The 12,803-nt window shown below is 51.8% G+C and overlaps 1 protein-coding gene across 1 annotated transcript in view; it reads right to left on the reverse strand.

The window, feature by feature from the left end:
- The window catches only part of LOC103605883 (glutamine--fructose-6-phosphate aminotransferase [isomerizing] 2-like), a gene marked incomplete at its 3' end in the record, with an annotated part of 35,681 nt that extends 26,050 nt beyond the window's left edge, over nucleotides 1-9,631 (reverse strand). Inside the window, exon 1 of the mRNA XM_008590484.1 lies at nucleotides 9,564-9,631. Within this exon, the coding sequence (XP_008588706.1) occupies nucleotides 9,564-9,570 (7 nt within the window). The remainder of the gene's footprint in view (nucleotides 1-9,563) is intronic.
- Between the last annotated feature and the right edge of the window lie 3,172 nt (nucleotides 9,632-12,803).

Genomic DNA, 12,803 nt, shown 5'->3' on the forward strand with positions numbered 1-12,803 from the left:
AGGGTTGCGATCCATTGCCGGACACGGAAAAAGACAAAAGACAAAAAAAAAAAAAGAATTTAGAGTGTCTCTGTGAAGCACATATGTAAAATAGTGCCTGCCACACAGAAAGTGTCTGCTAAAATAAAATCAGGCAAGGAGCTTAAGAAATTATCCCTTGAGAAATTACCATTAAATAAAACCAAGCCCTTAAGAAATTATCATTAAATAAAACTAAGTGGAAATAGTACCATTTATTGTTATTTCTTCTTGGCCTTCTGCCTGGGGAAATGATGGCTAAATCAAATGCACGATTTGGCTATGGCTTGATCAAGATTTAATTCATCCCATAAACACCTGCTGGGTCCAGGAGGGCCTCATCACTGTGCTGGGGGCTGCAAGGTGCCAGGATGGACTGTCCGAGGGCCTCAAAGAGTGAGTCAAGAGAATACATGGATACACAGGGGCCTCTTGAGCCCGCAGGGGATTTGTGGGCAGAGGCGCTGGGAGTTGAGAGCTGGGAAAGGGCTTCCTGCTGGGGTGGGAGCAGCCAGCTCCTGCACTGGTTCTTTGCAAAGGTGGTTTTGACTCATTCTGCAGGCTTCAGGGGACAGGTTACCCATGCAATCAGTGCAGGCCTTCCCCTTTCTCCCTTGTTTTTTCTTTAAAGCCATGTGGCCCTATTTATTTTCTATATACCGCTTGCTTCCTTGACTTTTTGCCTGACTCCCCACTGGACTTCAACCTTCATGAGGATGAAGAGGAAGATGGGAACTACATCTCTCTCATCCATTGTAGTATCCCCAGCACTGAGCCTAGAGCCTGGCACATTTTAGATGCTCAATAGATATTTGTTGAATTTGAATGCATGAATAAATGAATGGATGTGGATGACCAGAGAAAGTGGCCTTGGAGCTGGGCCTGAGACATAGCCATGCTCAACCATGCACAAGCAGATCTGTTAGCTGGAACCCACAACATGCACACGAGGGACAGAAAGGCCAGGGAAGTGGTTTGTGCTGAGCCGGGGTGTCAGTCCCCTGAGTGTCAGTTGCTTTCACAATGGCAGCATGGCACTGCCAGCATCCATGGCTAACCCTAAGACACTCAAACACAGAGACTTATGTCCCCCAGCAAACCCCTCCTCATCTCTGCTCCCCATGTACTGTGATGGTCTCAGGACTAGGGTAAAGAGAGCTTTCTAGACAAATGAAGCAGGTCCCAGTGAAGGATTCCAGAACTCTGCTGGGTGGGCTGCAGAGTAAACCACTATTTACAGAGGCTTCCCAGTGCCAACCCTTTCTGAACCTTATCCCATCTAATCCTCACAGTGCCTTGTGCCGAGACTGTGGTTCCATGGATATAAAGGGCATCTGAGGCTCCGAAGTCAAAGACTTGAGTAATTTACAACCAGATCTCCCAGACTGTGGGCCCAGGCTCATCACTCATCCCCCAAATCAGCATATAATCCTATCCAAAGTGGGGAGAGATAGCTTTCACAAAGGGTACTTGGCCTGTGGGAGTCCCACCTGGCACCGGATGGAAAGATCTCAGAGCTTCCCTGGTTGGGTCCAGGCCAGGTGCTGCTGTGTTCACACATCCTTCTCCTGTCTCCTGAGGTCCCAGCCCCATCACAGGACACTCCTACGTCTAATTCCCCCTTTCTCTTCCTGTCCAGCCCCCTCCCCACCAGGGCCTAGGTAACCACAACAAGGCAGGCTCCAACTAATCCCTCCCTCCCCTTCTCTGCCCCCTGGGGCCTACAGCTACTATCCTCAGCCTAGTGTCAACCTCTCCTCCCATTTGGTCTGACCCATCCTTGCTCCCCACACCACCATGCAGTGTCCCACCTCTGGGTCCCACTCCTGCAGAGTGCCCTCAGCCCAATGCAGTAACCACCTGGGCTCCCCATGCTGATTCTCACACGATGCTTCCTCTATCCCCCAACCCCAAATGAAAATAATCTTTCCCACCTCTAAACTTCCTTTTCCATTTTTCCATCTCTTTTTCAAGACACCTTTCACTTTCTACTTGGATTTACTGCCATTTACTGGCCTTCATTCCTAGGGATGTCTGGGTGACCGGATTTTAAATGAACAGGATTTTTCAGAACAGGGCAGTAAATGGCACCAAACCATTTTGGGAGAAAGGCCTTCCCTTTATGATTCTGTCTCAGTCCTTCCAATTAAGTCAAGGAGGAAGTCTCCCTTGGGTGCTATGCTTTCTTTAACAACTCTTCTTACACGTGGAAAGCTCTTTGTAAAACCAAGAGGGAGGAGACATCAGGCCTACAGAATTTGGGGAACAGCCTCATCTATCAAACTGAAATGGCGAGAGATGGAGGAGTGGTCGGAGATGCAGCTGGTGGAGGGTGCTGAGTGCCCAGAGGGACTGGACAGGGAGGTGCCCTTGTGCTCCCGAGAAGGCTACAGAGGGTTGGGATCAAGAGTCTGAGGTATAGGATCCTTGAGATCTTTTAAAGAAATAAAGCACTTTGCAGCCTCAGCAAAGAGAGCTCTGGGCCAAGAATCCCTCCCATAGGCAGGAGAGCCAAGGTGGCTTCGAGAAATGCCCAGTCCTGCGGCAGAGGCTGTCCCGGCCCAGCCACCTCAGCTCAGTCAGATGCCCCATGCCCACATCTCTATCCTGGCACCTAGACTTCCAAACAGCTTTTCAGGGCCCCACTCTTAAAATTGATGGGGAAAGTGAGTGAGGAAAGGTTCCAGAGGGCGAGAGGCTGAGATAAACTCAGAGGGACTCCAGATGAGCCTTCCAAGAGAGGACTGTAGCTTCTTGGCTTTGTCTTACCTGGGAGGACTGGGGCTTCTAATGCTCTCTCTGCACAAGGCTTGCGAGGTCATACAGGAACTCAGAACCAAAGGCTTCATGAAGGGCTAGGGATGCAGGGGCCTCCAAAACCCAGGATTCAACCTCCAAGTGACAGATAACAACAATGACCAGCTCAGGGAGTCTGCACCCCTGGACACCCGGCCAGCAAGGATATCAGCCCAAACTAGGAGCACTGAACTCCAGGAATTTTCTTGGAGTGCTCAGGACAGGAGATAAGGGAGGGGTGGTTTGGGGCTTGGAGAATGAGGGAAGAAGTCAACTTCACAGTGGGCAGACTGGGGTCCATATTCTGATTCTGTTGTGGTTCTGGAAAATTTCTCCATTTCTCTGAGCATTGGCTTCCCAATGAAAACACTGAGCAAGGGTGGGCAGTCCCAGGTAGAGATCCAGCCTGGACCCCACACTGAGGAGGGGCTTGCTCTGTGGGAGCTACATCACCGCCCACCCAAGCTAGGACCCTCCCCAGACAGAGGTCTTTCCACCAACATGCACTGCTTCTCAGAATTGAAGGGGCTGATATTTTAGTCCATACACCTGATACGGATTAGATACTATTCCAAGTCCCAAATTGGATTAATCCCTGACCGAGAGAAGAGCATGGCTAGAGTGGATTTCTGCCTGAAGGAAGACTGACAAGTGTCTGTGCGTGGTGTGGTGCTGGGGGAAGGTGAGGCAAGTCTATCTCCCGGGAAAGGCCCACATGTGTGGGAAGGCCACCATATGTGGCCTCTCTGACTGTCCAGTCCTTGCTCACATCGACTGGGGAAGGTCATTTTATCAATGAAATGGGGATGACAATTCGTGCTGCCTCCTCACAGATGCAAGAGCAAAGGTGTAGGTACCGTGGAGGCGTGTGGTCCCACAGCTGGCTTCTTACAGGTGCCCTGAGCAGCCCCAGTGCCTGGCTCAAGGTCTGCAGGGGACTTGGCTCCTCTGAAGACAGCCTTATCCTGCCTCAGGCCTCCTTGGGACTCCACAGGTTAAAGTTACCTCACCTCTGTTTCCTGCAGTAAATGTGGACAAGGCATATCTATTTTTAAGAGAAAAGTTCCTGATGCCCTTGTCATTTTAGGACTTTACCAAGAACGAGGCAGGAAGTGACATGTACTGTACATTTTATTAAAAGAAAAAAACTTAAGAAAAAAATAGAAGTCTTATTTAAACTGCCAAAATTTGGCTATAAAAAAAGCCAAAAACATTTTTTTTTTCAGTGGGAAATATTTCCTTTGAAAATTAAAAAGAGGCAGATGATCAGGTTAAATTGCTTGTTTTTTTGCTGAATTCATCTTCAGAATTTTCTCACAAAATTATTTCTAACCACAAGTCTCTTCGTAAGCTAATTTCGCTAAATACAAAAAATAATCGCTCCATTTAAAAGCACTGTTTACTAATGCTATGTGAGGGGTCTTCAAAAAGTTCGTGAAAAGATTTGTATTATCTTTTAATTCTGTTTTTCTACAAACTTTTTGAAGTACCCTCATAGTACAAAATTTCCAGAAGGTTTTTTCTGAACTTGGGAAGCCTGATGGATAAGACTGGCCATGGAGGACTCACATGACAATGGGGAGGAGGAGGAGGGAGCGGAGGAGGAGGGAGCGGAGGAGGGGGGAGCGGAGGAGGAGGGAGCGGAGGAGGGGGGAGCGGAGGAGGAGGGAGCGGAGGAGGGCGGCAGCTCCTGCTGAGTCCTCTACCCGCGTGCCAGCGACAGTAAGCAGGGACAGCAGTGAGTGGAGCTGCTAGGACTGGCTCCTGAGGGCCAACCCTTTTCTTCCCAACTCCACATCAGGGGCCTCATGTTGATGAGCTGAAACTAGCCATGGTGAGAGTATTCACATCACAGAAATCAGCAAACCAGGGGGCCTGTTGTTAAAAACGTATCAGCACATCACTGAATAGGGGGCTCTGTTTCACCCACTTTTACCAGCGAGGCTACTGAGGCCTAGCAGGAATCTAGACAAACAACATGATCCCAGAGACTGTGCCGTCTTCAACTCCAGCCACATAAGCAAAGCCATTTCCTTCTGAGGAATCCATCTGTGAGCTGAAATGTCACAGAAGGAAAGGAGTGTCAAATGTGATGGGCGTTTGAGAGCCGGAAGAAGTACGGGGGAAAGAGCGAGTCCTCCCCTGAGTCACTCAATCTCCTTGGGTTGCTGTTTCACCATCTATAACAGCAAAGAAACTCCGCTCCAACTGAGACAAGAGGCAAGTCCGCCTTAAGCACTCGACAAGCACTCCTGAAGGATTGTGATACAAACAAATAGAAAATACACACGGTATATGCCTGTGTGTCCCTGGCCTCTCCTGATTCTGGGGAATAAAAACCATGCCTGCTCCTTTCAGGGAAGAGATGAATGGGAAGGGTATGTACACGGATGGAGGGCAAGATGCAGCAAATGCCATAATAAAATGACACAGGAACTAACATTCAAAGAAGCTGTAAAGACTGGTCCAAATGGGCATGTGGCCCCCTGCCAGGGAAGGAGGGGGTATTTTGCCAACACTGCATTTGCTTTTTGACTGGGATGGGTCCAGTCCTAGAGTGCTGGCACCAGGGGACTTGTGTGCATGTGTGGAAGGGGGGATGCTGGTGAACCTCTGGCTAAGGTCCTCGTAGCCAAAACTTAAATCTGTCATTCACAACACTGGACTATTTTGTAAGAAAGAACCTGAAAGTGAGAATCCAGCTGTAGCAGGATGAATAATGGCCCTCAAAGAGATCAGGCCCTAATCCCTAGAATCTGTAAATGCTAGTTTATGTGGAAAATGGTCTTTAGAGGTCTGACTAAGTTAAGGATCTTGAGATGGAAAATTATCCTGGATTTTCTGAGTGGGCCTTAAAAGCAATTAGAAGCGTCCTCATAAGAGAGAGGCAGAGGGAGATTTGACGCAGAGGAGGAGGTGATGTGACCACTGAGGCGGAGATTGGAGTGATGCGAACACAACGACCAGAGGCCGGCAGCCACCAGATGCTGGAAGAAGCGAGGAAAGGATTCTTGCCCTAGAGCCTCCAGACAGAGTGCGGTCCTGAAGACACCTTGATTTCATCCCAGTAAAACTGATTTTGGACTTCTCGTCTCCAGAACCATGAGAGAATAAATGTATGATGTTTTAAATCGGCAAGTTTGTGGTCATTTGTTACAGCAGCCAGAGGAAACACATACACCAACCAAGACAAGAGATGTTGATTTCAAGGCAAGTACTTTACCTTCCAGCAAGAACTAAGAATTCACCAACTCTCCATAGCCCAGTCCCCCCATATCCCACCCCATTACAAATTACTAAGTGCAGTAAGTGAAGGACAGGGAAAGTTTAAGAATTCATGGGTGGGAAGTGCAGTCCTTTTTGTCAAATCCCCATGCTGCTGTGACCTTGCCTCTGCCATGCCCACAGCCTGGCATGCCTGTCACTCCCTTCTCTCTGGGGAGCTCCTACTTGAACCTGGGCCCTTATGGCACTGTTTCAGGTCCCTCCCTTTCTTCTTGGGAAAGTCAGCTCTGTGCCTCCTCTATGCCCGGGTCTCAAGCTCAGACTGCTGGGAACCAAAGGTAACATCAGTGAGTGCGGCAGCTGGGAGGGGGCTGGGAGAACTGGGAGCTGTGCCCATCATCCAAGGGGCCACCCAGGGCTATTTGGAAATATGGACTCACGGTTGTTCATCTTTGGATTTTTTCCAAGAGAAGTAAAAAATCCCTCCTACTTATGTGAAATCTCCCAATTTTGTAATCTGGTAACTAATTTTTAAAAAATATTCAAATTCTATGCATCAAACAAAGCGATGCTTGTCTGCCTGGTCTGGCCCCAGACTGCCAGGCTGTAGCATGCACATGAGGTCTTCCTTTGTGGCAGCATTTACCTGCTGGGTTATCCTGTCCCTGGTCAGTGAACAGCCTCTGGACTGGCCCTCCAACTCACCTGTCCATTCTTTTAGGGGAGGACCACACCCATGTGACCTTTGAAACCCAGGGCCTGGAAAACATAGGGCCTCTCCACAAGCAGTTGAGCAGTCACGGCTGAATTGAAAAGGAAGGATAGGAGGAAGGGAGGGAGGGAGAGACAGAGGAAGGAAATATAGGTAATCTTTCTGTTAGCAGAAAGTCAGCAAAATGCCAGCAACTCTCTATGTCAACAAAACTGCACATGAGTACCTAAGTGTCACTTCAGCTAAACTCTCAGTGCACTGAAAGTTTTTGAGGGACATCTGCTCAGTTTTCCAAGGATCAACTACTGTGAGGCCCTGGCTTTCTGCAGGAGAAGGAGCAAAGACACAATCTGAGCCTGGTCATCAGCAAACTGATAAGGAAGGCACTTGGATCACGACCCCTGCAGGAACAACCCAGGAGATCTGAGACCTGAGGCTGCTTCAATGTGGCAGCAACAGTCATAGCCCAGAGAAAGGACCTAAAGCAATTCCTGCTCAGACACAGGTGTGTACAGAGCTCTCTGGGCATCAATTTCCCCAAATGTAAAGTGAAGAGGTTATGTGGTTCTTTTCAGGAGCATCTTCACAATTTTTGCAATATCCTTGTACCAATGGCACAATCATTTCTTCAATATTTTTTTGAAAAATTGACTAAATTTTCAAAAACTTAAATGAATTCATTATAAAAGAAAACAACCATAAAAGGAAAATCAGCATCACTTGCCGTATACACACAGACCATAACCCACAAAAAACAAACCAGTGTATTCAATTCTAGCCGGCTGCTGCTGCCTGCTCTGAGCCTGGGACAGCTTCCTCTGTGCAAAGGGTGCTTGGTAAGTGTCAGAGAGATGTTAAAGACACATTAGCACCAAGCTGAGCCTCTCCTGGCATACTTGAAAAGGAAATAAGTTTCCCATGCAGGAATTCCACGTGACTCCCTGCTGAGCTGCACACCCCCGCCCCATACCAAGATCAGCAAAAATCAACCCTAGGGAAATGAATTCTGAGAAGGTCTAGTCCAGCTCACACTTTTTGATTCTGGCTCTGAGTAGGCACTCTCATGGGCCAAGGCTGCTCCTGAGCCCTTGGTGTCTTTTGGTGACCTCAAGCCCCTTCTCACACTCAACCATGAGTCAGTACCAGAATACGTTAGGATATAGGCTGGACACAACCCAAAGCTCAACCTTTCCCTAGGGGACAATACCCGCATAGCCCTTTAAAAAAGCAGAACAAAAAACTTGTGATTTTGAGAACTGGAGGACGTAGAACTACCCCCCCCCCCAACCAAAAAAGCTCAGAAAGACTTTGGAGAATGCCAGATGCAGGTAGGAAGCAGGATAACAGGCTGGGGTGGGGGTAGGGGTGGAGAGACATCTGGGAGGAGGGAGGGGAAGCCCTGGTGCTGAGGGCACGGACCCTCCTAGTTCAAGGGTCTCCTGCACAAGTCTGGCTCTAAGGCCACCAGCTGGCCGAGGGCCTTGAATGCCACAGAGGGGTTTGGAACCTGAAGGACTTCAAGATCTGGCAAAACTGCCACTTTTGCCTCATCTCTGTCCCCAGAAACGCCCAGAGGCAGCCAGCCCTACACATTGCAAATGATGCCCGGGAGTCCTGAGATTTTTGCTGAGGGTCCAGGAATTTAAACTGATGTCTGTTCCGCTTTGGTGAGACTGTATCCCAAAGTTGGCTGCTCACTCCTTGGCCGCTTGTTCCTTTTTCTTGAGCGTCTGGACTCCCAGACAAGGCCCGTACAGACCTTGGCCCAGGGCTCTCCGCTGGTACACCCCACCCCGCAGCCCTCAGCAAAGTCAGAGAGGCCTTTCACGGCTTCAAAAGTTCCACCAGGTCCTCCAGCCACAGGAGCCTGGAATGGGTAACTGAATCCTACCCAAGAAAAGAGAAAAAAAAGAAAAAGAAAAAAAAAAGGCACAGTGACCTTTTGTCCCAGCAGAAGTTCCCGGCTCCCTCCCGGCCAGCGGAGGCGGCCTAGCCAGGAGAGTAAGGAATTGCAGATGCGCGCTCGGCGCCGCGGCCGCCCTCCCCGCCTCCCCGCAGCCCAGCGGGACAGCGCCGGGGCGCCGCGGTGATCCGGACCCCGGACTCCGGGAGCCCGGCCCCGCCCGCGCCCAGGACTCCCTCTCCGAGGCTCCGCGGCAATTACTGCCTCTTGCCGCGCCTCGCTGAGAGCTCTTTTCAGCAAAGAAGCGGCAACAAGGGAATCAACCGTGCTAGGGACGAGAGGCTCAACTGGGGTCGCCAGGAGGACGCGCAGGCCTTTGTGGGGCACACCAAAGGCTGCTCTCGCTGCCGCGGGGCAGAGCCCGGCGAGCTGCGGGGAGGGTGCAAGTGGGGGCGCCTCTGTTCGGTGGGCGCGGTGGGCTGAGAGGCGGGGTGGGCATCCCGCTCCAGGAATGCGTGAGCTTGTGCGTGGCCGCCTTTGTGGGCGACTCCGGGGAAGTGGAGGAAAGCGCCCTCCCTGAATACGGGGTGGGGACACCTCTGTGTTGTGGGGGTCCAGGCCCGGGACATGACCAATTCCTTCCTCTCTGTGGGGGGCCGGGCACGGGTCCCCCTATATCGGAGGCTGGGATTGGGCACCCCTCATACCTCTCTGAGACACCCGCTCGGGGGCCGGGGTAGGAGGGAAGGCAGGCCCGGCCCGTGAAAGCCCCACGGTCGGAGACTGTGGCAGGCTGGCTCCTCCATCCAGCTCTCCGGCGCCCGGCTCTCGGGCGGAGGTGCTGAGAGGCTGCGGCGCAGGGACCCGCGGGCACCAGGAGGAGGGGTCGTGGCCGGGTGCGGCACTCACCGCACATGGTGGCTGCTGCTCAGGCTCCTTCACGGCTCGGGGAATCTGCTCGCTCCGGACACTCTGGACACTCCGTGCGCGCCGTGCGCTCCGCGGGCTCCGGCTCCCGCCGCTCGGCCTCCGGCCCTTATAGCTCCGAGTCCTCGGAGAGGGGTGGGGCCGGGGCGGGGCCTCCTCCCGCCTGCCCGCTTCCCATTGGCTCCCGGTTGTCGTGACAACGGCGGGGACAAAGCCTCCGGGAGTCAGGGCGAGGGGCGTCTCCCAGACACAAGTCCCGGCTGTAATGCAAGGGGTCGGGCCCCAGATCCTGGAGGTGGGCTGTAGAGAGGGGGCAGCAAACGGCCTGAGTTCAGACCCCGACTAAATCGGATTAGACGTGGAACCTTGGGCAGGGGACTGATCGCTCCGAGCCTCAGTTTCCCCATCTGTAAAGTGGGGATAACAGTGGAACCTACCTCCAAGGTGGCGGTGAGGATGATGAGACTGTGTAAGGCACAGAACACAATGTCGGGCATAATACACAAGCTCAGGAAAACCCCACAGTGAGCAGCTGTTCCGGGCACGCGCCCCTCCTTGTGCCATACTCTTTTCCGAGCACCAGAAACGCGGCACACAATAGGCCTGTAAACCCTGTCCCCACCCTGCGAGGATGGAACTCCTGGGCTAGGTTGAAAGATTAGAAAACTGAGGCTCCTCGGAGATGGAAGGGGACTTTGCCAAAACTGGATAGCAGCGGCAGTTGTAGAATTCGAACCTGGGATTTAATGCATAGCCAGAACTTGGAGGCAGGGATTCCCCCAGGTTCTGAGTAAAACTGAGGTCGACCCAGAAGCCACCCCCTCCTCAGACCCGTCCTGGGGGCAGCTGGGCCCCGCTCAAGTCCTGGGCCTCTCCAACCCGGCCGGCCTGGAGCCCCACCGTGAGTGAGTCACCGAGGTCGGCATTCCCCCGCCCCGGTTCCGGCCGTCCCCTCCCCTCCTCTCCCCACTGCTCCGGCACCCCTAGTCCCCCGAGGAAGGTCACGAGAACTGTCCCAACATGTGCAGTACTTTGAAGCCATCTGGATTTTTTTTTTCTTTTTTTCTTCTTAGGAAAAGATCCTGACATTCTAAACAGATCGTCTCCAGTCGTGTAAGAGAACAAAATGAAGCTTTTTACATCTTGTCCAGAGCATTTTTTCTGACATAACTCTTTCTAGCTTCACCAGGGCTCTGCAGGCTCTGGAGGCTCTGGGGAGAGGAGGTATTTGTTGTACCCATTGGACCGTCGAGGAAACTGAAACTGACAGTAAAGGATGGGGTTTGGTTGAGTCCTGCTGCTGGGAAATAGCAGAGCTGATCCAGGAAACACTGCATTTGTTCCTCCCACTCCACTATGCAGGATCACTTTCATTCATTCATTCCCTCATTCCTAGACACCTATTTCATGCTGGTCCTGGTGCTAGAGACTTAACGATGAGTTAGAACAGACCTGTGCCCTCCCGGCATTTACGAAGTGGCGGGGAAGCAAACACCAGGCCAGTGGTCACACAATGAGCCAGACAATTCCAGGTAGGATACAGGGATGCTGTCAGGCTCTGCCCGGAACTGGGCTGGGGCTGGGACTGCTCCTGAGGCTAGTGCAGGTCAGTCCAGGGCCAAGGCAGGTTGCCAGAGGAAGTTAACAGACTAGAGAAGGGAGGGAGGAGCAGGCGTAAGCAAAGGTCCCACGGCCGAGGGCTAGAACTTGAGTCTGGAGATCAGGCTGTTTTGCCCTACACTGGCTTCCACTGTCTGTAACTGAAGTGGGAATAGGATGATGTCATCAGACCCTCTGCTTACACTAAGACACCAGGAGCGCTGGGGTCCTAGCAGGGTCCAGATATGTCCCCCATTCTACTTGGAGATTCACAGCACCACAGTGGAGAGTGGCACGAATGAATGCAATGGCCCCTGTGGAGGCATATGCAGCAGCTGCTAGCCTAGCATCCCCCCTGCTTTGGGGACAAGTCCCCTGAGAGTTCTTTGGGAGGGCAGTGGCCTGGGCCTGGCCACATAGCTATTAGGCCCCCCCGTCCCAGCATTGGTTCAGGGCCCCACTTTCCAACAGTACCTCGACCCCACTGGCTAGTAAGGTGGGGCCACATGCTGAAATTGCAAACAGCAGCCACAGACATGGCTTCTTCACCTATACTGTTTTTTTTTGTTTGTTTGTTTTTTCCTTTTTGTCTTTTTTCGTGACCGGCAACGGATTGCAACCCTCAGTGTCGCGCCCGTACCGGACCGGGACCGGCCACGGGATCGCAACCCTCGGCGCTGCCCCCGCACCTCGCTCAGCCAGTGAGCTGCCGGTCTGCATGTGGGATCCGAACCCTCGGCGGGAGCGCCACCCCGCTTCACAAGCGGCGCACTGTAGCAGTGCGCCACCGGCCGGCCCCTCACCTATACTGTTTTTTCAATGCTCTTTATAGTTGGGAGATTTGCTCACTGACCTGGCTTCTCCCAAACAAACCAGGGATCTGCTCCACTCCCTCTTCTCTCAGCACTATTCTCAGCACAAACAGCTCAGCTGAGTCCGTGGCTGTCTTGGTAGACATGGGATGTACTTGCTAAACCCCCAGCCACAGGTTCTGTTCAGCTGCTTTTCCTTGTGACATTTTTGCTAGGGTCTGGGGAGGGTTTCAGGGTATAGTGAGGGTTGCCCTCTAACTCCTGCAGGGTTCCTGGCTGGACTTTCACCAGCTCTTGTATTGTCATCAGGGTCCTTGCTACCTACCAGTCTCTACCTGCCCCAGCTCAGCCTGAATCTGGTTGGGCTGTGGCTGCAGGGTGACCTGGCATGATTACCTTTTATCCCTTGTAGTGGATTGGATTATATCCCCCCAAAACTCACTGAAGCTTGAATTGTGTCCTCCAAGTTTCATGTATTAGAAACTTAGCTCCCACTGTGACTGTTAAGAGGGTGGGAAATCCTATTATGGTAATTGAAAGGTGGAGCCTTGCAACATCACTCAGCATCCGGGAAATGCAAATCAAAACTACACTGAGATACCATCTCACTCCAGTTAGGATGGCTAAAATCCAAAAGACTCTGAACGATAAATGCTGGTGAGGTTGCGGAGAAAAAGGAACTCTCATACATTGTTGGTGGGACTGCAAAATGGTGCAGCCTCTATGGAAAATGGTATGGAGGTTCCTCAAACAATTGCAGATATGAGAGCTCATTTTTACCAAGCACCTTTAAAATCATAAACTTTTAAAA

This window comes from Galeopterus variegatus, unplaced genomic scaffold (genome assembly GCF_000696425.1).
Source record: "Galeopterus variegatus unplaced genomic scaffold, G_variegatus-3.0.2 Scaffold6138, whole genome shotgun sequence".
Classification (NCBI taxonomy): domain Eukaryota; kingdom Metazoa; phylum Chordata; class Mammalia; order Dermoptera; family Cynocephalidae; genus Galeopterus; species Galeopterus variegatus.